Source organism: Ornithorhynchus anatinus, chromosome X1 (assembly GCF_004115215.2).
Source record: "Ornithorhynchus anatinus isolate Pmale09 chromosome X1, mOrnAna1.pri.v4, whole genome shotgun sequence".
NCBI lineage: Eukaryota > Metazoa > Chordata > Mammalia > Monotremata > Ornithorhynchidae > Ornithorhynchus > Ornithorhynchus anatinus.
In genome coordinates this window covers 81827890-81855769 of record NC_041749.1, presented here as the reverse complement: position 1 = coordinate 81855769, position 27880 = coordinate 81827890, and the positions used below count along the sequence as shown (strand labels likewise).

Sequence of the window (27880 nt, the reverse complement as noted above, 5' to 3'; positions counted from 1 at the left end):
GCTCACCCACCCTGCCAAACAGAGTCTCTTCCCTACCATCTCTTGCAGCCAGGCCCAGTCCAGGCAGAAGGGCTAGGCAAGCAGATGGCAAAGCAGCAGGAGGCTGAACTCAACCCCTTGGGGGAGAGGGTCATGAGGATTTAACTTTGTGGTATTTCTGAAGCAGTTACTGGGTGCCAAGCACTGTGCTAAGCACAGAGGTCTATATAAGGTAATCGTGTCGGACACAGTCCCTGCCTCACAGGAGGCTCACAGTCTAAGGGGGAGGAAGCCAAGGAAAGAGGCCAATTGGTGATTCCAGTTGCTGGCCTTGGCCATCAGAGGAGTGGACATGGATATGAGTGAGCATATGGGAGCTATTGGCATGGCCTTCATTTGACGAAGATGTGTTCTTTTTCTGGGGAAGGGGGTGGGGGGTGGGGGGGAGTGAGTGTGTGTGTGTGTGTTGGGGGCCAGGGGTCTCACAGTTCTGTGGTTTCTCTCCAGACTTGTCTGCCTCTTTTCTAAGTACAACACACATTTGGAGAAATTGATCAATCAGTGGGATTTAAGCACTTACTGCTTTCAGAGCACTCTACTAGGCTCTAGGGAAAATGCAGTAAACAAGATCCCTGCCCTCAAGGAGTTTACAGCCTAATCAGGGAGACAGATATTGAAATGAATTACATTACGGGTTGGGGGGTGGGTGTGGAGAAGCAACGGGGTATAGGGAAATGAACATAAATCCAGTGGGGTTGGGGTGAGTTCCTAAGTGCTTTAAGCACTTTTCAATTGAGGCACCTTTCAGACCCCACGAGTTCTCTTCTGTTTGTCACCATTTTCCCCTCCCCGGCACACTCTGGATAAAAGCAACAGCAGAAACTATCGGACCTTGAAAGACCCACTCTGTGGGTCAGGATGAAACTCTTTGGGCTGGGGCAGGAGGGACACAGGGAAGGGCCTTGGGGCTTAAGAGGAACAGAGGGTTCCAGGATTCATGTCTTCACCTGCCTCCTCTCCCTCAGGCGGCCTTGGGAAACTCAGGCCCGTGAGGGAAAGGAAGGTTAAGTTTACCAGAAATCTGATCACTTTATGGGGTGGGGGATGACATTTTATGGGGGTGGAGGGAGCAAAGGGGGACAGAGTGTGAAGAGGAGGGAGGGAGGGGACTTGACTACCGCCCTCCACTGGTGCCCCACCCTAGGCATTCGCCCAGGCCGGAGGGCTGGGTGAATAATAATAATGATAATAACTGTGGTATTTGTTAAGCGCTTACTATGTGCCAAGTACTAAGCACGGGGATAGATACAAGATAATCAGATCCCATATAGGGCTCACGGTCAAGGAGGAGGAAGAAGAATGTATTTACTCCCTATTATGCAGATGAGGGAACTAGGCACAGAGAAGTTAAGTGACTTCCCCAAGGTCACACAGCAGGTAATTGGCAGAGCAGGGATTAGAACCCAGGTAGCCACTGTGTAGTTGGCTACCAGTGTTGATGCCACTTGAGCTCATTGGCAATGGACATGAGTGAGCAGCTGGTAGCCAGTGGCAACTGAGCAGTTGAGAAGCATTGTGGCCTCATGGATAAAAAAATAAAAATAAAATGTTGGTATTTGTTAAGCACTTACTATGTGCCAAGCAGCGTTCTAAGTGCTGGGGGAGGATACAAGGTAATTAGTCTGTCCCAGGTGGGGCTCACAGTCTTAATCCCCATTTTACAGATGAAGTAACTAAGGCACAGAGAAGTCAAGTGGCTTGCCTAAGGTCACACAGCTGGCAAGTGGCAGAGCTGGGATTAGAACCCACGACCTCTGACTCCCAAGCCCGTGCTCTTTCCACTGAGCCACGCTGCTTCTCCTGGGCCTCGGAGGCAGAAGGATCTGGGCTCTAATCCCGGCTCCGCCACTTGTCTGCTGTGTAACCTTGGGCAACTCACTTCACTTCTCTGTGCCTTAGTTACCTCATCTGTAAAATGGGGATTAAGACTGTGAGCCCCATGTCGGACATGGACTGTGTCCAACCTGATTACCCTGTATCTACCCCAGTACTTACTATCAAAATACCATTTTTTTAAAAAAGAGGGCTGGGGCAACCTCCTGGTGCTGGTGTCAATGGGGCGGGGGAGGCTTGTTGTGGAAAATTGGAATTTGACTTTCATTTGTTTTGGTTTTTTCCCCTTTTCCATCCTCCCACTCCAGAGGCAGGTGTGGGGAATGGGAGGTGCTCATGCTGCCTAGGCCAGGATCTCCCTACTGACGCCATCGTGTCTGGTCATGTGTATAGCGTCTTAGGCAGGGCTGGTGCTGCCTTTGCTCTTCCTTTTCAGCAGATATCTATCTGATCCCGTCGTTCTCCTCCTCAGACCCCTCCAGGAATTCTGTTGGCACTTCCAAATCTAAACTTCAGACTGTGCACCACCCTCCACCCTAAGCCTTCTCTCCTAGCAGGTGGCCTAGTGGAAAGAGCCTGGGCCTGGGAGTCAGAGGACCTGGAATCTAGTCCCGGTTCCGTCACTTGTCTGCTGCGTGACCTTGGCTAAGTCACTTCACTTCTCTGTGCCTCAGTTCCCTCATCTGCAAAATGGGGATTCAGTCCCTGTTCTCTCTCTTACTTAGATGTGCACCCCATGTGGGACCTGATTATCCTGTATCTCCCCCAGTCTGATCTGACTGTATTGTATCTACCCCTGTGCTTGGTACATAGTAACCATTTAATACATACTATTATTATTGTTATTATTATTATTGTTATTACCTAAGTGCTCTCATCTCACATTCCATCACAACTCACGTACTCTGTTCCAGCCAAGGCAACCTGCCCCCATTAGTGTACCATTGCATAAGCTGTTCCTGCTCCTCTCCTTAAATCCTGAAGTCCTGTCCTTCCATCATGGGGCAGAGCAAATTAGAAGCAAATCCTAGACTAGGTTGGAACAAAGCCTGGGCAGGGATGAGGACGCCACGGGCCCAGCTTTCTCCTGGAGAGAGGTGATCCGAAGAGGCCAAGGGAGGCTGGGGCAAACCTTGGCTCTGAACCGTCTCTGCCCTACCCTGCCCTGGAACCAGGACATTTGACCACACAGCAGGGACTCCTTTAATGGTCAGTCCTTGGCCCCAGGCAAGGGGACAAATGACATGAATCAGTAATTGGGCCCTGCTGACAACAGAGGGTGACAGAGGGTCCCTCTGACCCTCGCTTGCTCGTCCCTCTGACCCTTGCTCGGGCAAGGTGCCGCCGCGGAAAGTTCATCAGGATGTCATCCGGCCCAGCTGGCCTTATCTCTGCTCCCCACTGCTCTCCCCCTCCACGATGTCCTGAGCCCAGCATGTCCTCCCTCTCCCCTCCTGCAGTTCAACCAGCTAGTGGCCAGTGACTTGAAGCTTTTGGGACGGAGCTGCTACACCCTTTGCACCGATGGCCCGTTGCTTATCCGGCAAGCCCTGCACCCAGAAGCCTCCAAGAAGGTAGGCCCTGGGAACTGGGGGCGGGGGTGGGGTGGGGGAGGGGAGCCTGGGCCCTGAGGGGCAAGGGGCAGGTGGGGAGGGATGGTTGGGGCTGGTGCCCAGCCTTAGTGGGAGCATGAAGGAGACTCTTTGCTCAAGGACCTGTCCCCTTCTCGCTCCCTGCAGAACCTGGTCCTCTCCGATGACTTCTTCTCTTTCTATGACCTGCGCAAGGAGTTTCACACCCAGCACCCAGAAGCTGGCCCCCCTCACAGTCTTACCCTTCACTCCATGGCTGATCGTATCCTCGGTGAACCCTCGGGGGGTTGGCAGGGGCAGGGGTGATTGTCCTCAGCTTAAGGGTTCTCACCCCCCTTGTGGTCTCTGTAGTTTATCGGGACAGCGAAGCTAGCTTGGTCGGGAGAGTTTCTCTGGCACTTTGATGGGGAAACTGAGTTCTGAGTGACCCACTGAGTTTTGGGCAGAGCTGAAATTTCCAAAAAAGGGAGTTATCTTCGCCCCTCACCTGCCCCCCAGCTTAGTTCTGTGTCTACCGGTCTTTGAGCCCATGCTCTGTCCCTTCAGAGCCATCCTACCCCCACCTCTCAGTCTCTGGAATTGCTCCCACTGCTCCATCTCCCCCTCCCTCCATCACTTCATCACCCCAGTCATACTTCTGGAGGGACTCTTCCTTCACCAACCCCTACCAGACCTGAGCCTGGGGGCTGACTCGGACGCAGCAGAAGATGACTTTGGGGTGTGGGATGTGAGGACGATGCTGGCAGTTTTCCACAGCCTGCGCTCCAAGGACCATGGTGAATGGTGGGGAGGGAGCGGGGACGGGGCTTCATCTCCCAGCGTTTGGAAGATCACTCGACCCTCTCCCCATGACTCATCTTCACACCTCTGTAACCTTCCTCTCTGCCCCGTCCCTGCCATCCCATCTCACATAGGCACCGATGATGGATTTACTGAGCCCGAGACGGTGAACTACAAATATGAGACTGGCCCTTGGTGAGATTTTGCTGTGTTCCCCCCGGGGGCTGGTGGGGGAAGGGGAAAGGCCACAGAAGGCAGGTAGGTAGGAGGTGTCCTGTCGTGTTTGTCCACCCATCTGCCCATGCTAAGCAGTTGCTGGATCTGGGCAAGTCTGTCTGACTCTCATGGACCGGTCCAAGAGGATGGCAGAAGAGAGGCAGGGCTCACTGGGGGGAGTGGGAGGGCTGGGTTGGGGAAGGGGGGAGGAGGGGTAGCCCAGGTGGGTAATGGGGAGCCTGCAGGAGTGGAAAGCCTCCGTATCCATTGAGGATCCTAGAGGAAAGGGTGGCCTCGTGAGACTGATATCCCCCACTCCTTCCCTTCCCAAGCAGCAGTAAGTCTGAGTCAGTGGACAGTGAGACTGTGATCCGGGCAAGGGGGTTGCCTTGGCAGTCATCTGACCAAGACATTGCACGTTTCTTCAAGGGGCTCAACATTGCCAAGTGAGTGATGGGGGCAGGGGAGAGGTGAGGGTTGGAGTGGTGGGAGAGGGCCGGGGGGCGGGGAGAGGCAGGCCCGACCTCCCGCCCCTCATCCCGTTGCTCTAGTACCTACGCCGCCAGAGGCCTGAGAGTTCTCGTGCCTGGGTCCCAGTGCCAGGTGTCTGCCTGGATCTTTGTGTCACTTGGCTGGGGTTGGGGGCTGTCTCTTCTTCCTGTTCCTGGGTCTCTCGGGAGTCAGGCAGATGAAGACGGCATTGGGTGGTGCCCGTGTCTGAAGTAATTGGATCTCTGTGGTGTCAGGGGAGGCGTGGCACTGTGTCTGAATGCCCAGGGCCGCCGGAATGGAGAGGCCCTTGTTCGCTTTGTCAACTCCGACCACAGAGACTTGGCCCTGGAGAGGCACAAGCACCACATGGGAAGCCGCTACATTGAGGTGGGGAAAAGATGCCTGGTGGTGGTGGGGGTGGGGAGGAGAGGGTGGGAGGGGAGAAGGGAGGAAGCATTGGGTACGAGGACTGGCCGGGAAAGAGTGGCACTGCCAACTTGATATCATGCGCCGCCTCCCTCTACCATCCCTCATCCACCTGGTCTCTGTCCTCTCCCCCTCCCCGCCCCGCTGACTCACTCAGTAGCACTTTCGACACTGCGACAGTAGGAGTCGCAGGGGTTGGGCTGGGGGAAACTAGGGGAGCGGGGACCAGTGGGAGCCGGAAACCTCCTTCCACCCCCACCCCGTGCATCGCTGCTGTCTGACTTTACAGGTCTACAAGGCAACAGGGGATGAATTCCTGAAGATCGCGGGGGGTGAGTGAGTGTTTTGAGCGGTGGGAAAAGCACCGCAGTCCTCCAGTCTTGCTGGTCAGGAACAGCCCAGCTATGGGGGAAACGTGGACTCCAGGGGATCGGGTGATGCCAAGGAGGGGCTAGGGATAGAGTAGGGTTAAAGCTGAGTTACCCCGCAGCCTGTTATCTCTCCGTTTCCCCCCCTCCCTCCCCCTCCGCCCCTTCCCCCGCCCTCTCCTTTCTCTGGGCCCCTGATGCCCGTCTTCCCTTTCATACTTTCCCCTCCCTAGGCACATCAAATGAGGTGGCCCAGTTCCTATCCCGGGAGAACCAGGTGATCATTCGCTTGCGGGGGCTGCCGTTCTCGGCCACACCAGACGATGTGCTGGGCTTCCTGGGGCCCGAGTGCCCGGTGACAGGTGGCCCTGAGGGTCTGCTCTTTGTCCGGTACCCGGACGGGCGGCCCACGGGCGATGCCTTTGCCCTCTTTGCCTGTGAGGACGCGGCCCAGAGCGCGTTGCGGAGACACAAGGGCATCCTAGGCAAACGATACATCGAGCTCTTCCGCAGCACCGCTGCCGAGGTGCAGCAGGTAATGCCCACCTACCCTCCCTCTGCCCCCTGCCGGCAGAGAGCCTGGCCGTCCGCCCCCGTCCCCTGCTGGCCGGAGCACGGTGGCTGAGGCGCCATGTGTGATGCTGCTGCTATGCCTCCCGGAGTTCCACCCCCACTGGGGTGCAGCAGGCGATCAGGGTCAAGGGGGACCGGGCCGGCGGCTCGCGGCAGAGACCGGCAGAGACGGAGGCCCTCCCTGGCCTGCCTCACTCTGCCTGGCCCGGCCTGGCCCGGGCCGTTCTTCCTCTCCGGCAGGTTCTGAACCGGTACCTTTCGGCGCCGCTGATCCCGACGCTGCCGCCCCCGCTGCTGCCCGTGCTGCCCCCGCCGTACGCGTTGGCGGGAAGCTGCGTGCGGGACTGCGTGCGGCTGCGAGGGCTGCCCTACACGGCCGGCATCGATGACGTCCTGGACTTCATGGGTGAAGCCACGGCTGACATCCGGCCCCACGGTGTCCATATGGTGCTCAACCAGCAGGTGAGGGACTGCCCTCCTCACCCTCCCCACCCCCTGTCTCAGATCCAGTCCCTCGTGATGGTCGGGGAGGGGGCGGGGCAGGGCACTGGGGGGCATCTCGATCGACCTGGCCCACGGGCCTTAGGCCAGACCAAGGGAGACATTGGGCAAGACAGGGAGTCCTACCTCCCCTCCCCCATTTTGGGCCTCCTCCCCAGATGATGACGCACGGGGCTCGTGCCGTCCAGCTGCGGGTCAGGCTGGGTACAGGCTTGGCTAGGGCCTCGTTTCCGAGCTTGCGGGCTTTCAGATTGTGCCGGCTCCTCAGATTCCCCAAGTCCAGAAATCTGGAAGAAATGAGAGTGCCTGCTTAGGGGACAGGCTGAGCCCTGACCTCCTGCCTCTCGTCCCGTGACTCCCCCTCTCCTTCTCATCCCTTGTGTCCGCAGGGCCGGCCGTCGGGCGACGCCTTTATCCAGATGAAGTCTGCAGAGCGGGCACAGGTGGCGGCCCAGCGCTGCCACAAGAAGATGATGAAGGAGCGCTACGTGGAGGTGTTCCCCTGCTCCGGGGACGAGATGAGTCTCGTGCTCATGGGAGGTTCTCTGAACCGCAGCGGCCTCTCCCCGCCACCCTGCAAGCTGCCGTGTAAGTGATGGGCCTGGGCCCACCCCTCCCTTCCTCTCCCCCTCTTCCTCTCTCTCCCTCCCACCAGCCCAGTTAGTGCTGTGGACCCCTGGGGGAACCCCAGGCTGGGAGCCGGAGACAGGGAGGGTTGGAGTCCAGAGGAGCTTTGGCTGCGTGGTGCCGTAGGTGGCCCATCAGCCCGTGGGTTGGAGGGAGACGAGCGTTTCGTTTCTATCTCCCCTCTTTCCAGGTCTGTCCCCTCCCACCTATGCTACTTTCCAAACTGCCACAGCCATGATTCCAGCAGAGGCTGCTGCTGCTGCTGCGCTGTACCCTTCGCCGGCCCTGCTCCCCACGGCCCGAACCCCCCAGGCCCCTGCCACTGCCCCCACCTCTGTTGCCTATTACCCAGCCCAGGCCACTCAGCTCTACATGAACTACACAGCCTACTACCCCAGGTAGAGTGAGGGAGCAGCCAGGGCACCCAGGGAGGGGAGTAGAAGGATTGGGGCGGGGGTGGAGGAAGGCGGGGGAGTGTCCTGACCTTCTCAGGTTACTCCCCCAGATGAATCTGGGGAGGATGGGAGGGAGGGGAATAGAAGGATTGGGATGGGGGTGGAGGAGAGGAGGGGGGGTGTCCTGACCTTCTCAGGTTACTCCCCCAGATGAATCTGGGGAGGAAGGGAGGGAGGGAACTGGAGATGGAGGGCATGAGGGGTGATTACAGCCAGGCAGAATGTTCCCTTCCGAGGATCCTCGGTCCTACCCTCACCTGCCCTAGCCCCAAACCCTGACCTGTGGTTTGAGGATCCAGATGGTTTCTGTTGGTTGCTCCACCCCAACTTCCCGGTTGGGGTGGAAACCCTGGAGTCCTGTCCCCCGTCCTGTGCTCCACTCCAGTGGGTTTGATGTCGTCTTCCGTCGTAAATGACAGATGAACCTCGGTCCAGTCACGAAGACCGAGAACCTGCGTGAGGGAATCGGTTTTAGGGGTAGCGGTCGGAGCGATTGGGTTAGGCTGCGGTTGGTTCATCTGGTGGGACTGCCTGCTTCCAGCTCCCCGTCCCTCCCCCACTGATGCACTCCTTCCTTGGTTCCCTGTATCCATCAGATCCCCCTTTTTCCTCAGTCCTCCTGTCTCCCCCACCACGGTGGGCTACCTGGCAGCCCCCCCAGCAGCTGTTGCTGCAGCCTCAGCCCCCTCCACCTCAGTGCTGTCTCCGGCCGGGGCCCTGGTACGGATGCAGGGACTGCCATATAGCGCAGGCATCAAGGACATCCTCAGCTTCTTCCAGGGATATCAGGTGAGAGACTTCCTCCTCCAAACCCCTGACTCCTATCCTTTGTCCTCAGCTTCTTTTAGGGCTACTGGGTGAGAAATCTGCCCCGTACCTTGGGATACCCGTTGTCTGACCTTGTGGCTGAAGGGGACCTTGTGGGGGAGGTAGAGACGTCTTGGCATGGATGGATTCGGGGACAGATTGGGGCAGTGGGATAGATGTGGGCTGAGCACAGATCTGGGGAAGAAGGGAAGCAGAATGTTTGTGTGTGTGTGTGTGTTTGTGTTGGGAGGGGGGAGACTAGGGTTTGGACCCAGGGCTGAGACCACCTTCAGTCTGGCCTTCCACCATCCTCATCCCTATCCTTGCCTGGTCCCTTTTGGGCAAGGTGCGATGAGGTGAGGGTGGATAGAGAAATTTGGGGGCCTCACTCCACTGCAGTGAGCCATTGATTTTGTTTTTGTTTTTCCCTTTAAGATTGTGGCTGCTGCTCTCCTTTCTTCCTCCCCCAGAGTCTCTTCTGGGGCTGGTCCAGTCCCCTGGGGTCCACTGTCCATGGGAGCAGATTCCCTGGGGGACCTCGGGCTATATCGGTCCTGAACCAAGCTCGAGGGGTCACCTGCAACCTGCCCCGGCGCTGAAGGAAGGAAATGGGTGACTGAGTGCCGCTTAGATCTCTGGCTTCCTCCCCTTCCGCTTGGGCGGCATTTGGCCAGAGTGGAGGGTTTCTGTTCTTGGGGAATGGTCTTCCAGTCTAGGTGGCTCGGCCTGCTCGAGTGAGCCATTTCTGCTGCCAGTGGTGATAGATACCATCAGCCTCCTCAGCCCCCTGGAGCAATGGGTCTCCCCCTCCTCAAGGAAGCCGGATCCAGGATGGGACAGCTGTTCAGCTGACTATTCTGCTCACTGTCGTCTGGGTCACCCCCTGCTCTTGTTCTCCTCTTTGACTGGGAACCAGAAATAGGCCATTGTGATGATCAGTCAATCAATGGTATTTATTGAGCGCTTACTGTGTGCAGAGCAGTTTGTGAAGTGCTTGGGAGAGTACACTATAACAGAGTTGGTAGGCATGTTCCCTGTCCACAAGGAGCTTATGCTTACTGTTTCTCTCCTAGCAACTGGGGGGATTCACCCCAATCCATCTACTTCTGGTCAGAACTAGCCTGGGGTCCCTTGGGGTTGACTATTTCAAGAAACCCTGGATTCAAGGACTGTGGGGAAAGTGGGGTATTTCTGGCCCTATCTGAGGGAGGGGGTGGGAATGGGAGGAGCCTAGGCTACAGATAGGAGAGCCACCGGCCTATGGAACTGTGATCTGGGTCCTGTGGGGAGCCAACTGGTGTCTTTCCCCTCCCCCCACCCCCCACCCCCTAAACAGCCTGGGTTGTATGTGGCTGGTTTGAATTCTTCTATAGGTCCAAGGACCGCTCCCTTTCTTCCTTTCAGTGGGAGCTCCAGGTCAGCCCGCTCCCAACCTGAACCCATCGGGCTTACCCTGAATCACTGGGAGGGTGTAAACTCCCTGGGATTTAACTGCCCGGTCCCCCTCCCCCATCTTCCCCTCCCATCACCCCAACTTCGGTTGGCCCGAGTCTTTCTGAAGGAAGGTGGGAAAGCAACGCCCCTAGGTGCCATCCTGCATCTTGCCCCTCCCTTTCTGACCTTCACCTGGTCTCTCTTGCTCGTAGGTGCTCGCTCCGTGGTAGGGTGATGGCCCCCTTGGCTATTTGAGCCTGACTCCCAGACTCGCTCATTCCAAATCTCTGATGAGACCTGAGTGTTTTCCGACAGGGCTAAACTGACCCAAAATGGTGGCTTTCTTGCCTCTCAGGTCTTTGAAGCTTGTCCCCTCTCTGTCCACACCCACCCCCTCTTAAACGTCTGACCTCTTTTCACCCCGCTCCCCCAACCCCGTCACATTCATAATGAAAAGTTGGGCCCCTAAGCTCTTGCTTCCTCTTTCTTGGGAGAGTAGGTTGAGTAGAGAGGCCCGGGACCCTGCCTAGCCCATGACACTGGGATTTTGATTCTTTGTGCCACACATTTTCTCTCTCTCTCACCTTCATTAGGCTCCACTCAGTCTGGGGCAGAAAAGTCTGCGTGGCCCTCCTAACCCACATTATCTTCTCTGCCCTTTCCCTCCTTGGGTACTTTGGCTGACTCAGCTGACTGCTAGGGCCACACCCAGCTGCCCAAACCGCCCCCTGAGGTTTGTGTTGCCCCTCCTGGCCTGTCTCTGAATCTCTGCCTCTCATTTCTCTCCCTCTGGGAGAAATCCAGAGTATGGTGTTGGAGCTGTGACTGTTCCTTGGCTCCTCCACGGGCTTACTGACTCTTGTTGTCCTTACACTGTAGTATGCCACTGACGACTACACCGGTTTGATTCCTGTGAGCGATCACACCCGGAGTGTGCTGCAGGCGCCAAAAGAGTGGGTGTGCCTGTGACTGGGTGAGAAAGAGAGAAGGGACCCCTGACAAGGTAAGCCAGGACAGGGGAAGGGGGTGTCAGAGGGGTCAAAGGAGCTGGGGACCCTAGCTTTCTCCCCTCCTCCTGCCAGGCACGACATTAACCTACCAGCTGTTTCCTATGCCAATCAACCAGTGGGGGGGGGGAGCAGGGGGTGTGATTTGGGAGGAATCTGTGGCTTGGCACAGGGGATTTAGGTTCTCAAGGGCTTTCTGTGGCACTTCACACCCTTTCCACACCTCTCTCAAAGTCTTTTAACTTCCCCAACCCTTGGCTCCTTCCATTTCCTGTGGCTGAGCCAGGTTTTGGGGAGGGGGCCGACCGAGAGGTCAGAACCTCCCCCCGGCCCTCTCCTCTGGCCAAGTTTTGCTCCGTGTCACCAGATCTGCTCTACCGTGCTATTCCTGCTCCAAGGGGATCTGCTGTTTGGATTCTTTCAGAGCTCCTCTTTGGCCGCTCCCCTATTCTTACCCTCTGGCTTTAGTGGGCAAACGCAGTCTACAGAGTATGTGAGCAAACAGAATGTAAAAATCGTGGAGGCGGCAGCTTCCTTGGTGTAACTTTGGACACTGCTACGGGCCACCCAGTGCCAAACCTAGGAGGTGGTGTTACCTCTGTACTGGATACCCCTTGGGCATGCTGGATACCCCCCCTGGGTGGGGGTGGTCTTCAGTTCAGAACTGCCCCCCCCAGCTCTGCCAGTGTGGCCTGGTAGAAGGAGCACGGGCCGGGGAGTCAGAGGACCTGGGTTGTCATCCTGGCTCTGCCACGTACCTGCTGTGTGACCTTGGGCACTTCCCTTCTCTGGGCTTCAGTTCCTTCATCTGCAAAATGGGGATTCAGTACCTGTTCTTCCTCCTCCTGATTCTATGAGCTCCATGTGGGACCTGATTATTTCATATCTACCCGAGTGCTTAGTTCAGTGCTTGGCACATAGTAAGCGCTTAAATACAATTATTCTTCTTCAGGGGCTAACTACTCCTCTCCCCTTCTCACAATGCATCCTTGGACTGGAAAGGAGAAGCTGGTGGGTCCTGGAGGGTGCAGCATTCTGGGTTTTGTCCCTAGTATTCCAACAACTACACGGTCTTCCTCCCGTTACACCCAGTTTCCATTTTCCTTCCTCTTGGTTCTCCCATCTCCCCACCCTTCCCTTATCTTGCCTTGTCTGTCTCTCTCTCCCTCCAGCTCCCTGCAGATACCATCCTTGTCTTTTATGCTCTGAGCGGACAGCCAAGTGGGGCAACTCTGGTCACCTTCCCCAGCCTGGACCTGGCACAGCGGGCAGTTTCTGAGCAGCAGGGGCAGCCTCTGGGCAGCTGCCATATCCATCTCTTCCCCAGTGTGACCATGGAAGGGGTGAGGGAGGAGGTCAGTGGGCCAGATGTGGGCCTCCGCCCTAAACCCCCACCTCCAAATTTTTCTCATAACTCCTCACTCTTCCCCTTTGCTCCAAAGTAAGCGTGTGGGGGAGGAGAAAATGAAGTTTTGGAATATTGTGGGGTCCCCAAACCCTGCATTTCATTTTCTTCCTCTCATTACATGGGATAGGATGTTTTGTGTCTGCTGGGGAGACACTGTCTCTGTGTGTGTGTGTGTTCGTGTGTGCGCACGCTTGCGCAGATAATGCAGGCTTCTGGGGCTGCAGGCCCCCCTCGACTCCTATCTTGTGGTTTGTTTTTTTGTTTTTAACTTTTGCTACCCTGCTCCAAGTGGGTCAGAGATTTAGCCACCTGGCCACCGCAAAAGACATAGTTCTCTAATCTCCCGCCTCTCCCCGCCCCTGGCCGATCCCTCTTTATATTGCCAATGGGAAAACCCACCTCATTCCTGACTCCCTTCCCGCTGTTCTCCCCTCCTATCATGCTGGAGCATCTCATTAAGTTATATATATTTTTTTTATTTAAGCCACGTGCTCCAGCCAGGGGGAGAGTGGAGGGAGAGAGGATGGAGGATGTTTGTTGATTTTACATTTGTACATTTAGAGCCACTGTAGCAGACCCAACCTCACCAAGCCCATGTGTGGGCAGTGTCTGTGTGACTCGTGTGTGTGTGTGTCTTTTGCTCACCAGGCAATGTCTGTGTGACTGCGTGTGTGTGTTTTACTCACCAATGGGATGTCTCCTCTTCTCACCCTCCTCTTTCTTCTCTCCCTCTTCCTTAAAGAGATCCTACTCTTTCCACCCCATCCCCCTGCCTGGGGAAGGGGTGGAGGGCTCTGCCCTCCAAGTCCCAAATCAGAGGTGGGTTGCCAATACGGGGTCCCAGGCACGGGACTGAATAAATGTGGAAACTCCCTGCCAATCCCTTGGTCCTGTCTTTCTTTGGACGGTTCCACGTCTCATCGGCCACACGGGTGCATTGCTGCTCTCCCCACCTTCACTTACGAAGTGCTCCGGCCAATCCCCCCACCCCAAAATCAGTCATTGGTGTTTTTTGAGTGCCAGCTGCAGGTGGGGAACTGTACTAAGGGATTGGGAGAGGATGGTACAGCAGAGTTGGTAGACGTATTACACTTTAAGCTTGTTGTGGGCAGTAAATGTGGCTGTTTATTGTTATATTGTATTCTCCCAAGCGCTTAGTACAGTGCTCTGCACACAGTAAGGGCCCAATAAATACAACTGATTGAATAAATGAATGAACGAGTTCCCTGCCTACAAGGAGTTTTCAGCCTGCAGGGGGAGGCGGACATTAAAATAGATTACAGATAGGAGATAGGGGAAACGCCCCACAACCCTCCCTTCCCTTCCACCCTCGTTACGCACCTATTCTGTGGTCCAGTTTGGCGCTCAACCCTTTAGATCAGGTTCAGTAGTGTATTTCCACTAGATTTTGTCTGTTCTAGAGCAACAATTTTTGTTGGGGGGGGGCGGGGGAGGGCAGGGAAGGCTGTGCATTTAAAAGTGTTTATATTAGTAGCACAGCATACAGTGCCTGGCACAAAGTAAACGCTTAACAAATACCACAATTATTATTATTGTTTTCCAGCACTGGTAGGGCCCTTCGAGCTCTCTGAGCACATTGCAGCTCAGCAGCCAAGGCTGGGGGTGAGTTGGGGGAACGCCGGGTGGAGAAGATGGGGGCAGCTCAGCGACAAAGGCCTTCCCGTCCACAGTCCCTAGTCCCGGCTGCTGGGAATGGGATTTTGAGGAGTGACGGGGTCTCTGTTCTGCTTCAAGGTCATATTCTGACAGCAGGTGTCGCTCCCGGCCCACGTGGCAGGGGAGTAGATTTGTGCTTTCCCTGAGGTTCAGTCCAGGGAGAGGAAATGCTTGGGGAGCAGAAGGGGGAAGGAAGATGTTACCACAGATGTGAGGTCACTGAGCCGGCCTAAGGAAGGCGGGTGTCGAGTTACTAGCCTTGGGTTTCTAGTCCGTGGAATCGGCCCGCACAGCCCCACACTTAGCCCACCCCAAGTTCCTTGCCGCCCATTCCACCCTGAGATCGATGGAATCGCAGATTCCAAAGATGGGTCTAGCTGTTACTGTCTGGAAACGGCCCCAGTCTCAGGAGAGAGTCACAGAACAAATCATGCTTTAAGTTTCTGTGCCTGCCTTCGGGTGGAGACTGTAAGCTCGTTGCGGGCAGGGAACGCGTCTACCACCAACCCTCTGTTACGCTGTCCTCTCCCAAGCGCTTAGTACAGTGCTCTGCACACAGTAAGTGCTCAATAAATACGATTTATTGGTGTGCAAGCCTCAGGATTATCAAGCGCCTCTCCTACTGGAGCACCTCAGTTTCCCCTGGAATTTTGGAGACGAGTACACGAATCTCAGACCTCTCCTGCAATTTCTGGTTACGTGGCCCAACTCTGGGGCATGTTTGGGTCCACCTGATTCTCTGAACGGACCGTCTCCTTTCCCGGAAACTGCTGAAGTTGAAGATGAGCGGCAACGTGAGTGATAGGAACCTGGAGTCAGAATGGAGCTGGGCCCTGAATGAATCCACCCCAGAGTGCCGGAGAAGAGTGCTCTCTGGAATCCCAGTATTGGCACTGACTTGATTGGCATCCACCAACGGCTAGCACCAGGCTTGGAACTGTCTGCTTTAGCCAGCACTGAGTTGATTAAACCACATGGTAAACTTTTTAATGATCACTAAAAAGCCGTCTTTTTGAGTAGCTATCAGGCTCTATCTCTTGATTGTTACCACAAAAAAATTCATGTGGCCTGCATATGTTTGGAGTTCTGGTCACGTGAGACGCAGCGTGGCCTAGTGGATAGAGCACGGGTCTGGGAGTCAGAAGGACCTGGGTTGTAATCCTGGCTCCGCCACGTGTCTGCTGTGTGACCTTGGGTAAGGCACTTAACTTCTGTGCCTCGGTTGTCTTGTCTTATGCTGTCGAGTGGTTTCCGACCCATAGCGATTCCATGGACACTCCCTCCCTGAATGCCCCACCTCCATCTGCAATCATTCTGGTAGTATATCCATAGAGTTTTCTTGGTAAAAATACAGAAGTGGTTTACCATTCTCCCCCCTTGACTCTCTCCTGTCCCCCTGCTGCCCAGCCCAGGTGAGTTTTGACTTGTAGCAGGTTGCCTTCCACTCGCTAGCCACTGCTCAAGCTAGGAATGGAATGGGTAGGCCTCTGCTCGACTCTCCCTCCCGTAGCCGAGACTGGTAGAGTACTGGAAACTCTCCAGGTGCGGTCCTGAGAGGGTTGTGCCTCAGTTACCTCATCTGTAAAATGGGGATTAAGATTGTGAGCCTCATGTGGGTCATGGATCGTGTCCAACCTGATTACCTTGTAACTACCTCAGCGCTTAGTACAACGCCTGGTACGTAGTAAGCGCTTAACAGATACCACAAGTAATAGTAACAGTGACCCATTATTGACTACCCCTGGCCTAGTGGAAACACTACCTGTCGATGCCACTCTTCCACGGACTGGTCACGTACCTGCACCGGATGTCTCTGCAGGGAGCGGGAGGAGGTGGAGCTGGCATGGGCAGGCCTAGTTTGGAAATGCCAATATTTGGACAATAAAAGAGCACAATTAATTAATTACTGCACCCCCCCGCCCCCCAAGCAGAACACTAGCCCGGTTCTGAACACCCTGGGCCCCTCCGCCTCCACCCTGCGCTCTGGATTTGGCCAAAAAGTAGGGGAATCTGACCGAAGCCGCTGACTCAACTCGGCCCCGAACTTCCCCGGGCTCTTTGGTCTAATCTGATTGGCGGCAGCGGTGACAAGGCAACTGCCCGCGTGGGCCCAGGCCGAGAAAGGGGGCTGTGCCCGACCCACTCCCAACCCCTGACCTGGGGATGCCTGTTTACCACTGTTCCCCTTCAACGTTTGCTCACTATTCCAGTAAAGGAAACTTCGGCGGATCTACAGCTCTGGGCCAAATCACATTTTTGGTTTATGATGAGGCTTCTGTTCATGAGATTTTGTCACCCCGTTCTAGGGGCATGCCTGCCGGAGCTCTGTCATCAGTGGGGAAGGTTCCTGACCAAAGAAACCTTCTGAAGTTCTATGGGGCTCTAGAACAGCAACAACGTTTTGCTGTGGTCGCTTAGGCTTATTAACAATAATAATGGTATTTAAGTGCTTACTAGGCACCTAACACCATACCAAGAGCTGGGGTTGATAGAAGAATCAGATCCAACACAGTTCCTGTCCCATGTGCGGCTCACAGTCTAAGGGGACAGGGAGACTAGGTAGGGAGAGACTGACAAACCTGATTTTCTTGTAACCAGCCCAGCGCTTAGAACAGTGCCTGCCACATAGTAAACACTTAACAAATGCCACAATTTTTATTCTTATTATTATTAGGTATTGAACCTCCATTATACAGATGAGGAAACTGAGACATGGAGAAGTGAAGTGACCTAGTCAAGACCCACCAGCCAGCATGGCCTAGTGGAAGGAGCATGGGCCTGGGAGTCAGAGGACCTGGGTTCTAATCCTGCCTCCACCATGTACCTGCTGTGCGACCCTGGACAAGTCACTTTATTTCTCGGTGCCTCAGTTACCTAATCTGTAAAAGGGGGATTGATTGTGAGCCCCAAGAGAGACAGGGACTGTGTCCAACCTGATTATCTTCTATCTACCCCAGCACTTAGAACAATGCCTGGCACATAGTAACCGCTTAACAAATACCATAAAAAAATTAATTTCTCTGTGCCTCAGTTCCCTCATCAGCCAAATGGAGATTGAATACCTGTTCTCCCTCCTACTTAGACCGTGAGCCCCATGTGGGATCCGATTATCTAGTGTCTACCTCAGCGCTTAGTACAGTACTTGGCAGTGAGCATGTAATAATAATAATGATAGTGGTATGTGTTAAGTGCCAGAGTCAGGATTAGAACTCAGGTCCTCCAGCTCCCAGGCACATGTTCTTCATTTAGACAATGCCCTGGCTCCCTAATGATCTTGCTTGCCCTTTCCATTATATCTTGCTCAGGAAAGGGGCAGTTGGGTTCCAGGGAGATGGAGCAGGGCACTGACAAATCACCAGGAACACATAGTGGTAAATGAGATGGCAGGCTTGCCTGGGGACGGCTATGTTGGTAGCTATTAGGGAAGCTACTGAGCTCCAATAGGAAGATGAGACTAGGATGACTAAATAGCTTGCACAGCTCCTTCCTTTGAATTTTTTTTTTTTTTGCATGAAAGCCAATCTGATTTTATCTAAAGCTGCCACCATGAGTTACTCAAGAAATACAGTTAAGTGACCCAGCTGGCACCCTCCACTTCTACAGTCCCCCAGCCCGCTCCCCCCCCCCACCCCCCCATCATCCCATCCCGGGCAAAGCAAAGAAGAAAGACAAGGGAGGAGGAGGAGGGGAAGCAATCAGCTTTTCAATCCCACCGGGTTAGACTTTGCATCTCAGTCACTTCCTTCGGCGAGCTCCAATAGACAGACACACCACCGGCTTCAAAGATGGTGAGGCTGACGGTGAGGCTGTATCCGCCAGCGCCTTTGGCAGAGGATGTCCCGCCCGCTTTGGTCAAGCGTGCTTAGCTGGACTAGGTAATAGAGTGAATACGGGGGGTGACTAAACTGAGGCCCTCCACTTGTGGGGCGGCTTGCCCACACGCTTCATTAGTTATTATTTCTTGGCAGCCGGCTAGTGGACCCGCTATTCCAACTCTTTTGGTGGCAGTACCTCCGTCCATGTGGGTGGGGCCTGGAGAGGGGTGTGGCATCAGGCTCCACCCCTAACTGCTGCCCTGGCTGCCTCTTGTCTCCCCCCACCCCATCCCCACCCCTCTCCCCACTCAAATACCTGCTCCCGGGGATGCCCGCTCACCATTCTGGGGAACCGCAGCTCTCGACCATATCCTGGTTTGGCTTTGCGGCTCTTCGGTTCGTGAGACTTGGCCACCGCTGCCTATAAGATGTTGGAGAGTTGGCTGGCAAACTAGTAAAAATGGAGCATGATCCTAACACGGGGGGATTAGTTTAATAGAGGGGACGGGGTCTGGATTTTCAGCTCCTCCAACAGTCCACTGGATCATCCGCATCCGAGTTGGCTTTTTCCATCGGACGACAATTTGCCCTCACTGTTTGGTTTCAGGGCTGGGTTATGAGGGGTCTTTCATAAAAGAGACTGTGTTTTAGCCACACCCAACCAAGGGAGCCAACTGGAATGTGGGAGTGAATTTGGGAGGGTGCTTTGATGAGGTGGGGTTTTGAGAGGATACGGTGTCCAATGGACTGAAGATCCTCCCCTGAACCCTCTGGGGTGTGTGATGGGAGGCTGGGTGGGGGTGGGGGTGGGGGTGGGATGGTTAAAAATCCCTTGGCTAGCCCTGGGGTCTACTGAAAAGTTCCTGAACTCCCCCAGGGCCAAGTGGAGGTTAGACGAGTCTTCAACTTGCCCTCAATGTTACCACTGAGCTTTGGGGAAGGGTCAAGGGGAGAGGAGCTTCGTCCCCTAACTAGACGGGGTGGGAAGAGTCGGGGAGGGGGAGGAGAAAAGGGAATGGGAGTAAAAGGGACGAGTTGCAGAGAGAAAAAACGGGGGGAAGGAGAGGGCCTCTATGGCCTGGCCACCTTCTTCTGCCATTACCAACAGCAACAGAATAGGCAGAACAGGGTGGCTGCTGTCGCAGCAGCAGAAGGTGGGCTTAGCCAAACTGGGAGCCACCCAGGGCCCCCTACCTCCCCCTGGAGCATGGGCCAGGCCTTTTGTGAGGGTCAGGGTCGGGTGCCGCTCATTCCCTTCCCCGCCCCCGACCCACACACGTACACACACTGACTCCCAGGAAGTTGGCAGCTCTGCATCCAATAATTAACTCTCCGGCCGTGTCAGGCCCCACGGCTCTTGCCATTCTAACAAGACCAGGCTGGTGAATTACCACAGTCTCAGCATATGGGTTTCAATACAGAGACACCAGATTTTTCATCATTTATTTCAGCACTATGATTCAAGAGCCTAAAATGCAAATTCTTCCCTTTGTAGTTCTGAAAGTAGCACTGCAATCGTAAAACTTACAAAATGTTTAAAATACAAAATGTACATGAAATTACAATACATAGCTCTGTAAACATAATCTAAAACAGTTTCTTAATTTTTATAATCTTTTTTTTAAATATAAAGCGAATTTGTTGAACCATTTCCAAGCCTCAAGGAATGACATCCAATAGGAGTATCAAAAATAGAGCTTCAAAGTACTGACTCTATCTCAGAATTAAATTGGTGATTTCTTGTCCTCTTTGGTTTACAAAGATGGCAGTTCTACTGTAAGAACAAAAAGTTTAAAAGGAAAGGTCTGACTGCCCATTTTTTGATTTGCTTTCAGAAACTTATGTTCCCCGTATTTCACGGTCAAATGTTCTAAAGGTTTCGGTCTGATTTCCAATGCTCCCCAGAAAAATCGACAGATGGCCTATATTACTTTTCAGGCATCTGACAGAAAGGTTTGAAACGTCCAAGTCGGTATGGAAAGTGGCCAAGGGTGGGGATGGGAAAATGAGTGAATGCCAACACATGCCAATAGTAACATGAATTTGCATAGCCCAGTGGAGTTTGTGTGCTTTTTGCCATTAAATTAAACAATATTAGAATAGTCTTTATCTACAATAACACAAAAGCCAACCCTCCCGCCCCCGAAAAATTTAAGACCCGTGTACTGAAGCTTTTACAAGGCAAATACAAAACTGCTTACATAGTATTCAAAGCTATATATTTGTGGGTTTTTTTTGTTGTGGTTTTTAAATAGGAAAGCATTTCTAGGTCTACAGGCATCAAGGTATTAAAAGGCATCAGAAAATTTAGTGCATAGCAACTCTGAATTGGATAGGCTCCCATAGTCTAGATAAAGCGAATATCACTTATCACTTCTAACAATACACTACAAGGATTTGCTGGGAGAAGGGAAGAGTACAGTTGGATCAGGTACCCAAGTAATAAGATTTACCTGGGGGTCAGAGGTTCGAATTCTCCTAGGCCACGCACCAGATGAGGGAGGTTAAATGTCTACAGGAGCGGCCCTGGGCTTGGACACTTGGGCAGAAGGGGATGGGGAAGGGAGGGGCTAAGTAGGGGCTGAAGGGAGGCTGTCCTGGGGCTGTAGGAAGAAGAAAGGAGTGGATTCTGTCCTTAGGAGCTGGGCCCACCACTGTTCCAGGATAACGAAGAAGGGGTTGAGCCCCCGGAGCAGGAGAAGGTAATGGATTTAGGACATCACTGTTTCAGGGAATGTAAGGGAGAAGGGAGCAGAGTGGCGATGAGCAGGGGGAGATTTTAGGGGGTGGATACCCCACCATCACAGGGTTTGAGCTGGAGAAGGCACCCCATAGAAGGATGCATGGAGGGGAAGAGAGGGTTGGAGGTGGGTACCGACTGTTTCAGGGGATGTAATGGGGAAATGGTTGGGGACCCGGAAAGGGGAGGCGATGAGGCACATCACTGTTTCAGAATATATAATGGAGAAGACCCCTCTAGACTGTAAGTTTGTTGTGGGCAGGGAATGTGCCTACCAACTCTGTTATATTGTACTCTACCAAGCGCTGAGTACAGTGCTCTGTGCACAGTAAGTGCTCAATAAATATGATTGATTGGATTCCTAGCTGCAGGGGGTGGGGGAGGAGAAGGAACAGGAGGACAGGAGGGGAGTGTTGGGGCTGGGTATGCCAACATTTTAGGGAGTGTATCGGAGAGGTGGGTGGACAAGGTATCGAGGAGTACACTCTAAGAAGGTATGTACTGGAGAAAGGATTTGGGGCTTTGGCAGGGACACACACTGAGGTACAGGGAGCGTTGGTGCTAGGAACCAACTGTTCAGAGGCAAGTAATGGAGAAGCGGCTGGCCTTGTTGGTGCTGTGTTGGTGCAGGGTGGACCAGCGATTCAGAACATGCAATGAAACGGGGGTTCGAACTCCTGGTGGGAGGTGCTTACGAGACGAGAGGTGGTTTCAGGCCAGGGTAGCAGCTGTTCTGGGGAACGCAACGGACAAGCGGTTGGGTGTATGGGGGCCTGGACATTTCATCGTCATAGGGTACGTAATGTAGACGGAGCTTGGTCCCTCGGTACTGAAGTACCGAGTGTGTTAGTGGAAAGAGCATGGGTCTGGAGTCAGGGGACCTGGGTTCTGGTCTTGCCTCCACCACTTGTCAACTGTGTGACCTTGGGCAAGTCACTTAACTTTTCTGTGCCTCAGTTACCTCATCTGTAAAATGGGGATTAAGCTGTGAACCCCATGTGGGACAGGGACTGTGTCCAACCTGATTATCTTGTATCTACCCCAGTGGGTAGTACAGTGCCTGGCAAATAAGTCAGCACTTAACAAATACCATTTATTATGACAGTTCCAGGGTATGTAATGGGGAAGTGGCTGGGTGTGTTGGGGCTGAGGACACCACCTTTTCAGCGTATGTAATAGACAAGGGGTTTGAGACCATGGCAGTGGGTGTCGGGAGGAGATAAGGCACAGTTGGAATTGGTGCTGGGTACCAGCTGTTTAGAGGCAAGTAATGGATAAGTGGCTGGGCATGTTGCTACAGGGTAGAGTAATGGAACATGGGAATGGATCCCCACGGGGATGGTTCTGAGGCAGAGGTAGTTTTGGGTCTGGGTAGGTAACGGAGAATGAGTGGATTGGGGTTGGGGCATCCCGCTGTTGCAGATTACAAAATGGACATGGAGTTTGCACCCTCAGTGGGGATGGGGTAAAGGGGGGATGTCGAGGTTCAGAGGGTGCTGGGGGAAGGTGGAGCGTTGGAGGTGGCGATGACCGTTCCAAGGTCGTAATGGAGAAGCGACTGGGCGCATTGGTACTCTTGAATTTCAGAGTGTGTAATGGATAAGGGGTTTGGACCCCTGGCAGAGGTGGTTATGAAGCAGAGGTGGTTTTGGGCCTGGGTAGCGACTGTTCCAAAGTACATAAAGGAGGTGGACTTTGGGCTCTTGGCAGGGGGTGGACCTGAGGTACTGAGGGAGCAGGAGGAGGAGGGAGTGTTGGGGTTGGATATGACCGTTCTGGGGTACATAATGGGGAAGTGGTTAGGTGTTCTGGGGCTGGGGACTACTACAGAGTTCATAATAAACAAGGGGTTTGAGGCCACGGCAGTGGGGGCAATAAGGCACAGGTGTTAGTGCTGGGTCTCGATTTCTCAGAGGCAAGTAATGGATAAGGGACTGGGCGTTTTGGTGCAGGCCAGACCAGTGACTGATTCAGAATACGTAATGGAGATAGGGATCGGACCCCTGGCAGGAGCAGTTAAGAGGCAAGGGCCGTTTCGGATCTGGGTATGAAGTGGTCAGGTGTACTTGGGTCTGGACAGCCCACTGTTACATGGTATGTAATGGAGATGGAGTTTGGTCCCTCGGCAAGGGAGGAACTCAGGCACCGAGGGTGGCGGCGGGCAGAGGAGGGAGTGCTGGGAATGGTTATAACCGACCTGGGGTATGTAACGGAGAACTGGTTGGGTATTTTGGGGCTGGGTACCCCCATTATTACAAAACAGGCAATGGACCCCCTCCGGGCTATGGTTATGAGGCAGGTGGTGGCGGGGAGGTTGGGGCCTGGGAAACAGTGAGCAGTTTCAGGTATGTAATGGAGAAGTGATTGGGCATGTTGGCGGGCGGTACCTCATTATTAAAAGTAATTAATGGAGATATGAGTATGTTCCCCTAGGAGTGGGGGCACTGAGGTACATAGGGTGTTGGAGATGGGTATGGCTGCTCTGGGGTATGTAATGGAGAGGTGGTTGGGCGTGTTGGGGCTGGGTCCTCCCTCTCTTTTACAGGCTTTGTAAAAGAGAGAGGCTTTGGGCCCTCAGCAGGTGAGGCACTGAGGTACAGAGAGTGTTGGGGATGGTGCTGACTGTTCTAGGGTCTGTAATGCAGAAGGGTGTGAGCCCTGGAGTGGGGCACATGGATGGTGAGGGAGTGCTGGGGTTAGATACTGACCGCTTTAACGGAGAGGTTGGGTCCCGAGGTTTGCCGACCTGGGGGTAGAGTTGGAGGGGCTATGCCACTCGTTCGATTTTGGTAATGGACAAGGGGTTGCAGAAAGAGCGGGGGGAGTTTTGGGGTTGGGTGCACATCTCTCTATTTTAGGGTATGTAATGGAGATAGAGTTGAGTCTCCGGTAGCAAGAAGGTGGATACAAATGGGAGTGCTTTGAAGGGTCGGGCAGTCCTACGAGGCCCTTTGGAAACCCGAAGAGGCCGACGGGCAGTCAGAGCAGGAGGAGGACAGATGATCAGGGATGCCCATGTTCAGGACCGGGAGAATGAGACGAGGGAAAGACAAGGGAGCTGGGAGAAGTGGAGAGTTTGGGACCAAGTGCTGGGTGGACTAGGCCTGTCAACTTGGTTTGGGTTTAAAAATCACTGCTACCCTTCCGTAACTTCAGTGGGTTTCCCCCCTCGGCCTGGGGTGAGCTTCAGGCCATAAGCTCTGGCCTTGCTGGGCTAGACCAGCTAATCCTCCGTGTCCACTGAAGGTCAAACAAGAAGGACTGGACTTCAATTAACTTGCTGTGCTCTGCACATAGTAAGCGCTCAATAAATACTATTGAATGAATGAATGAATGCTGTGGGACCCGGGGCCAATCATTAAACCTCTCTGGGAATCAGGAAACCCGGGTCGCAGACCCGGGTCACCCCCTCCCGGTAGCTGGCCACCGCTGGAGAAGACCGCCCAAGAGCTTCATAATGTGCGGCACCTCTGCCCGTCTACTCGCTTGTTGCGCCCCGTGCACCAGTGGGAACGTGACTGACAAAGACGTCAGTGTGAATGGGGCTGACAAAGTCACAACCACCAGAATCAATTCCTCTGTGCAGGTTCTTGGTCCTGATGTCTCAGAGCTGAGACTCATCTGTTGTCCCTGATGGGAGACTCGATCAAAATCAACTTTCTCACCCTTATCCATAACGTAGCTATTTTACAGGACTGAATCCCTTCTTCATCTCTGGGTCCCCAGCAAATATCTTCAAAAACAGGGTTACTGACTGCTCTGAACCCTTCTATCCATGCAGGGGTTTAGATTAACTGGTTTAGACATAGGTTTTTGGCTATTAATGTGGACCAAAGGTAGGGTAATTAAGGACACACCACAGACAGACATTTACTCTGCAACTTTCAGACTGTTCCAAGGGATAAAGAACATCAGATTTTAAGGTGATAATTGAAATAATTTATGTTGCTCCCCCTAGAATCCCTGAACCAAATTACCACGGAAATTACGGTGTTACACAAACTCATTTATGAAGTGAAAATTCAGACAGTTTGAGCCATTAAATTAGCACACAGACTTCAAGGAGACAGTAATTCAGGGGAGAAGAGAGGCTTTCATCGTCTTTAGCTGAAAATACATTCCAAAGATTCACGATTCAACTGCAATATTTAAAAAAATGGGGCAATTTCTAGGACTGTACTGAGTCCTGTTAAGCAGATATCTACTTTATTTGCAGAGTTATAAAGTCCTCCCTTTTCCTCCAGCTCTAACAACTTTGGTGTCCATTACACTTGTATGCCCCATTTTTGACAGGATTCCTAAAGAGCAAAAGAATCCATTAAGATACCTGGTTCGATTTCTTAGGAGTCACCCTATGGTTTCTGGGTCTTCGACCTGACATCTAAATTTTTCCATATCCGATAGGCAGGTTTTATACAGTAAACCGAAGCTTACTGTGAAATATCTGTGGCCCCATTCGGCACCTTCAGGTCCACTGCTAGCTTTCTAATCAAGAAAGTCTGAGTTTTGGAACACTATACAGTATAAAGCAACGGATCCGATTTGTCTTTGGAGTGAGGGAGCGGGGGTGAGACAAACTGCAGCTCAAGATAAAGTTATCTTTGCTATGAAAAGTCTCCATCACCATGGATCTACAAACTAAGTCAGAGTCTCTGTTTTCTGTCCAGAGTCCTGTAAATACAATCAGCATTACTCCTGTTGTGTATTTCTTCCCTCCAGATAGCTGCATGTCCGTGAGTCTGCACCACCCAAATGGCCAATTTATTGACTTGATTCATTTATGGGGTTCTACATGATCAAAAAATGGTGGGCTTCTTAATCACCAGTGGGCTTCCGGGCTCTCTCCTCTTGGTAAAAGTGGATAAAGTCCCTCAATGACACTGTGTGAATTTTCTTTGGTGTTTTTGGCCAGGTCTATAACCACATCCAATCACTGATTTCTCCCTAAAGTTTTCCTGAACTCACTCTATTTTTCCACTAGTGAATAACAAGGCGGGTGGTTGGGGGAGGGAGAGAGGGAAGGGAGGTTGGGACTTGAAACAAAAGTGGGGAGATTGACTGGGTTTTTTGTTTTTGTTTTTTCAGTCCATGGAGTGGACACAAGTCCCAGGTCTTTTTTTAAAAAAAAATCAATCCTCCAGCCTCTCCACAGAGCATTAATGAGGCAAGGCCTTGTTTTTCCAGGATACTGACATGCAGTATGTTGGGAGCCCGTCACACTGAAAACACATTTCAATCAATTGGTCCCATACTTTGAAGTGCTCTCACACTGGATCATCTGGATCTGGAGTCGATGGTTTCTTTTGGCTCCTGGGGGACTGGGCCTGATTTGATGGACAATGACCTGTGGATAGAACTCGGCAGTCAAAAGCAGTAAAGAATTCATAAAACATCATTAGTAGCTCTCTTTGCAATCAGATGGGAAACATTTAAAATTGGCTGCATGGAAAAAGTTCAGGGTCTCCGAAGATTGGTGGATTGAAAATATTTCAGATATAAAAGGCAAAGCTCCAACTCTCCTCCCTGCAAACATGGCTTTGAAATGAAAGGTACAACTCAAATCCCAGGTAACAAATTGGACTGTAAGGGTAACATTGCTAGGAAAGCTATTTCTGTATGAAGCCTAGGTCACCGAATACAAGAAGCGTATCTATAAAGTTACAAAAAGGTTCGCTTTTGGAATGTCAATTCTATCCCAACTCTTTCACGGATGGAATGGTGTCTCTTCAACCTATCACAAAAAACATTTTACGTTTATAAAGAAGTGCAGATCTACATTTGGCTTTGCTTTCTACGAGCCTAAGACAAAAACAAAACCCCGTCATTTTATACATTCCGGGCTTCTGCGGAGCTGGCTGCAGCTGACAAGTATCTCTGTCTCTGGAAGGTTTTATGATAAAAAGTCTCCTTTTAGACAAGAGTAAAGCTGAAAGGTCCTTCCAATGACAAAAAGCAGAAAAGTCATCATTACCAACTATTCTACAGCTCTTCTAAAGAAAAGCAGCACGCTGGAGGGGTGGGTTAAACCCTTCTCAAAACTCGGTACTGATTGGGATTATAAGAGCAAAACTAACACATAACTTCAAATTCTTTGAGCAGTCGCGATAGAAAAGTAGCCTATTTAAATGCTCCAAAGCAAAGCTCACGTGTTATCTTCAAACAGGTTAAAACATTCTGTGCTACTCTTGTCCATTTACAAAGTCAATGTTTCCATCATCTGATGAACTGGGTTTACAAACATCATCACTACCTCAAGAATAGATCCACCCAAATCAACGGGGCAATAAAGATCCCCTTTTCCAGTTCATGAAGGCCACAGAGTTGGAAGCACAGTAAGTCTAAGAGGAGGGGACAGACGAGAAATACTCAGAGAGAAGTGCAATGTTAACGACACCTAATTGCAGGCAGGGGTGGCCAACTTCAGACTCCGTCCGACAGTCCAGAATCCAGAGAGCTGGGGCATTCGTGAGACGACTGGCTGGTCCCCGTTGCTCCTTGTGAAACAGAGATCTGGGACATGTCTCGGCCTATAATCTCATTCACTAGAAAAATAAAAACCAACAAGGTTATGCAAGCTTAGCGATCTTGCATTTGGGTGTGTACAAATATATATATATGTGTGTGTGTGTGCATATATGCATGCATCTATGGCTATATGTATAAACAGATTTATGATGTAGAGGTATAATAGCAATCAGTTGCATTTATTGAGCACTTACCGTGTGCAGAACACTGTACTAAGTGCTTGGGAGAGGTGAGTTGGTAGATATGTTCCCTGTCCACAGTGAGCATCTATATATATGTATATCTACATATTTGCATCATTCAAGGCTGGATGATCCTCTATGAACATAAACCTTTTGGTGGGTTTGGGCCCAGGGTTTTGAGAAGATAATTGGAAAGCTCACGATAATTATAGTATTAAGCATTTACTCTGGGCCAAGCACTGAGGCACAAGTGAAGGAGGTAGATTTTAAGGGGAGGTGGGAGAGCTCCTCGAGCTGGGAAGGATGGGAGAGTCGAAGCGGGGGCAGGAGAAGGGTAGGATTGGAGAAGAGAGTGGGAGATTCGAGGGAGAGCACCCCTGATG

General features: G+C 52.6%; 2 protein-coding genes and 1 non-coding gene across 8 annotated transcripts in view; 1 reads left to right on the top strand and 2 right to left on the bottom strand.

The window, feature by feature from the left end:
* The window catches only part of ESRP2 (epithelial splicing regulatory protein 2), a 21816-nt gene extending 8378 nt beyond the window's left edge, over positions 1-13438 (top strand). The window contains exons 4-17 of one of the 4 annotated variants that reach the window (XM_029051947.2): positions 3333-3446; positions 3612-3726; positions 4136-4240; positions 4379-4439; positions 4796-4906; positions 5207-5339; positions 5668-5710; positions 5980-6281; positions 6560-6781; positions 7210-7408; positions 7638-7845; positions 8517-8691; positions 11023-11146; positions 12323-13438. In XM_029051947.2, the coding sequence (XP_028907780.1) occupies positions 3333-3446; positions 3612-3726; positions 4136-4240; positions 4379-4439; positions 4796-4906; positions 5207-5339; positions 5668-5710; positions 5980-6281; positions 6560-6781; positions 7210-7408; positions 7638-7845; positions 8517-8691; positions 11023-11112 (1878 nt within the window). In that variant the 3' untranslated portion in view covers positions 11113-11146; positions 12323-13438. Of the gene's footprint in view, positions 1-3332; positions 3447-3611; positions 3727-4135; positions 4241-4378; positions 4440-4792; positions 4907-5206; positions 5340-5667; positions 5711-5979; positions 6282-6559; positions 6782-7209; positions 7409-7637; positions 7846-8498; positions 8692-11022; positions 11147-12322 lie in introns of all 4 variants that reach the window. The other 3 variants (XM_029051945.2, XM_029051946.2, XM_029051943.2) reach the window with 3 other exon arrangements.
* Positions 13439-15657: 2219 nt separating this feature from the next.
* On the bottom strand, positions 15658-15795 carry LOC114807045. The gene has a single exon (XR_003755098.1). It is a non-coding gene; the product is annotated as a small nucleolar RNA SNORA7 (small nucleolar RNA).
* A 6269-nt stretch (positions 15796-22064) lies between these two features.
* Positions 22065-27880, bottom strand: part of NFATC3 (nuclear factor of activated T cells 3) — a 196411-nt gene continuing 190595 nt past the window's right edge. For 2 of the 3 annotated variants that reach the window (XM_029050383.2, XM_029050385.2), the window contains one exon: positions 22065-27332. In XM_029050383.2, coding sequence (XP_028906216.1) covers positions 27211-27332 — 122 coding nt within the window. In that variant the 3' untranslated portion in view covers positions 22065-27210. The remainder of the gene's footprint in view (positions 27333-27880) is intronic. The other variant, XM_029050384.2, reaches the window with a different exon arrangement.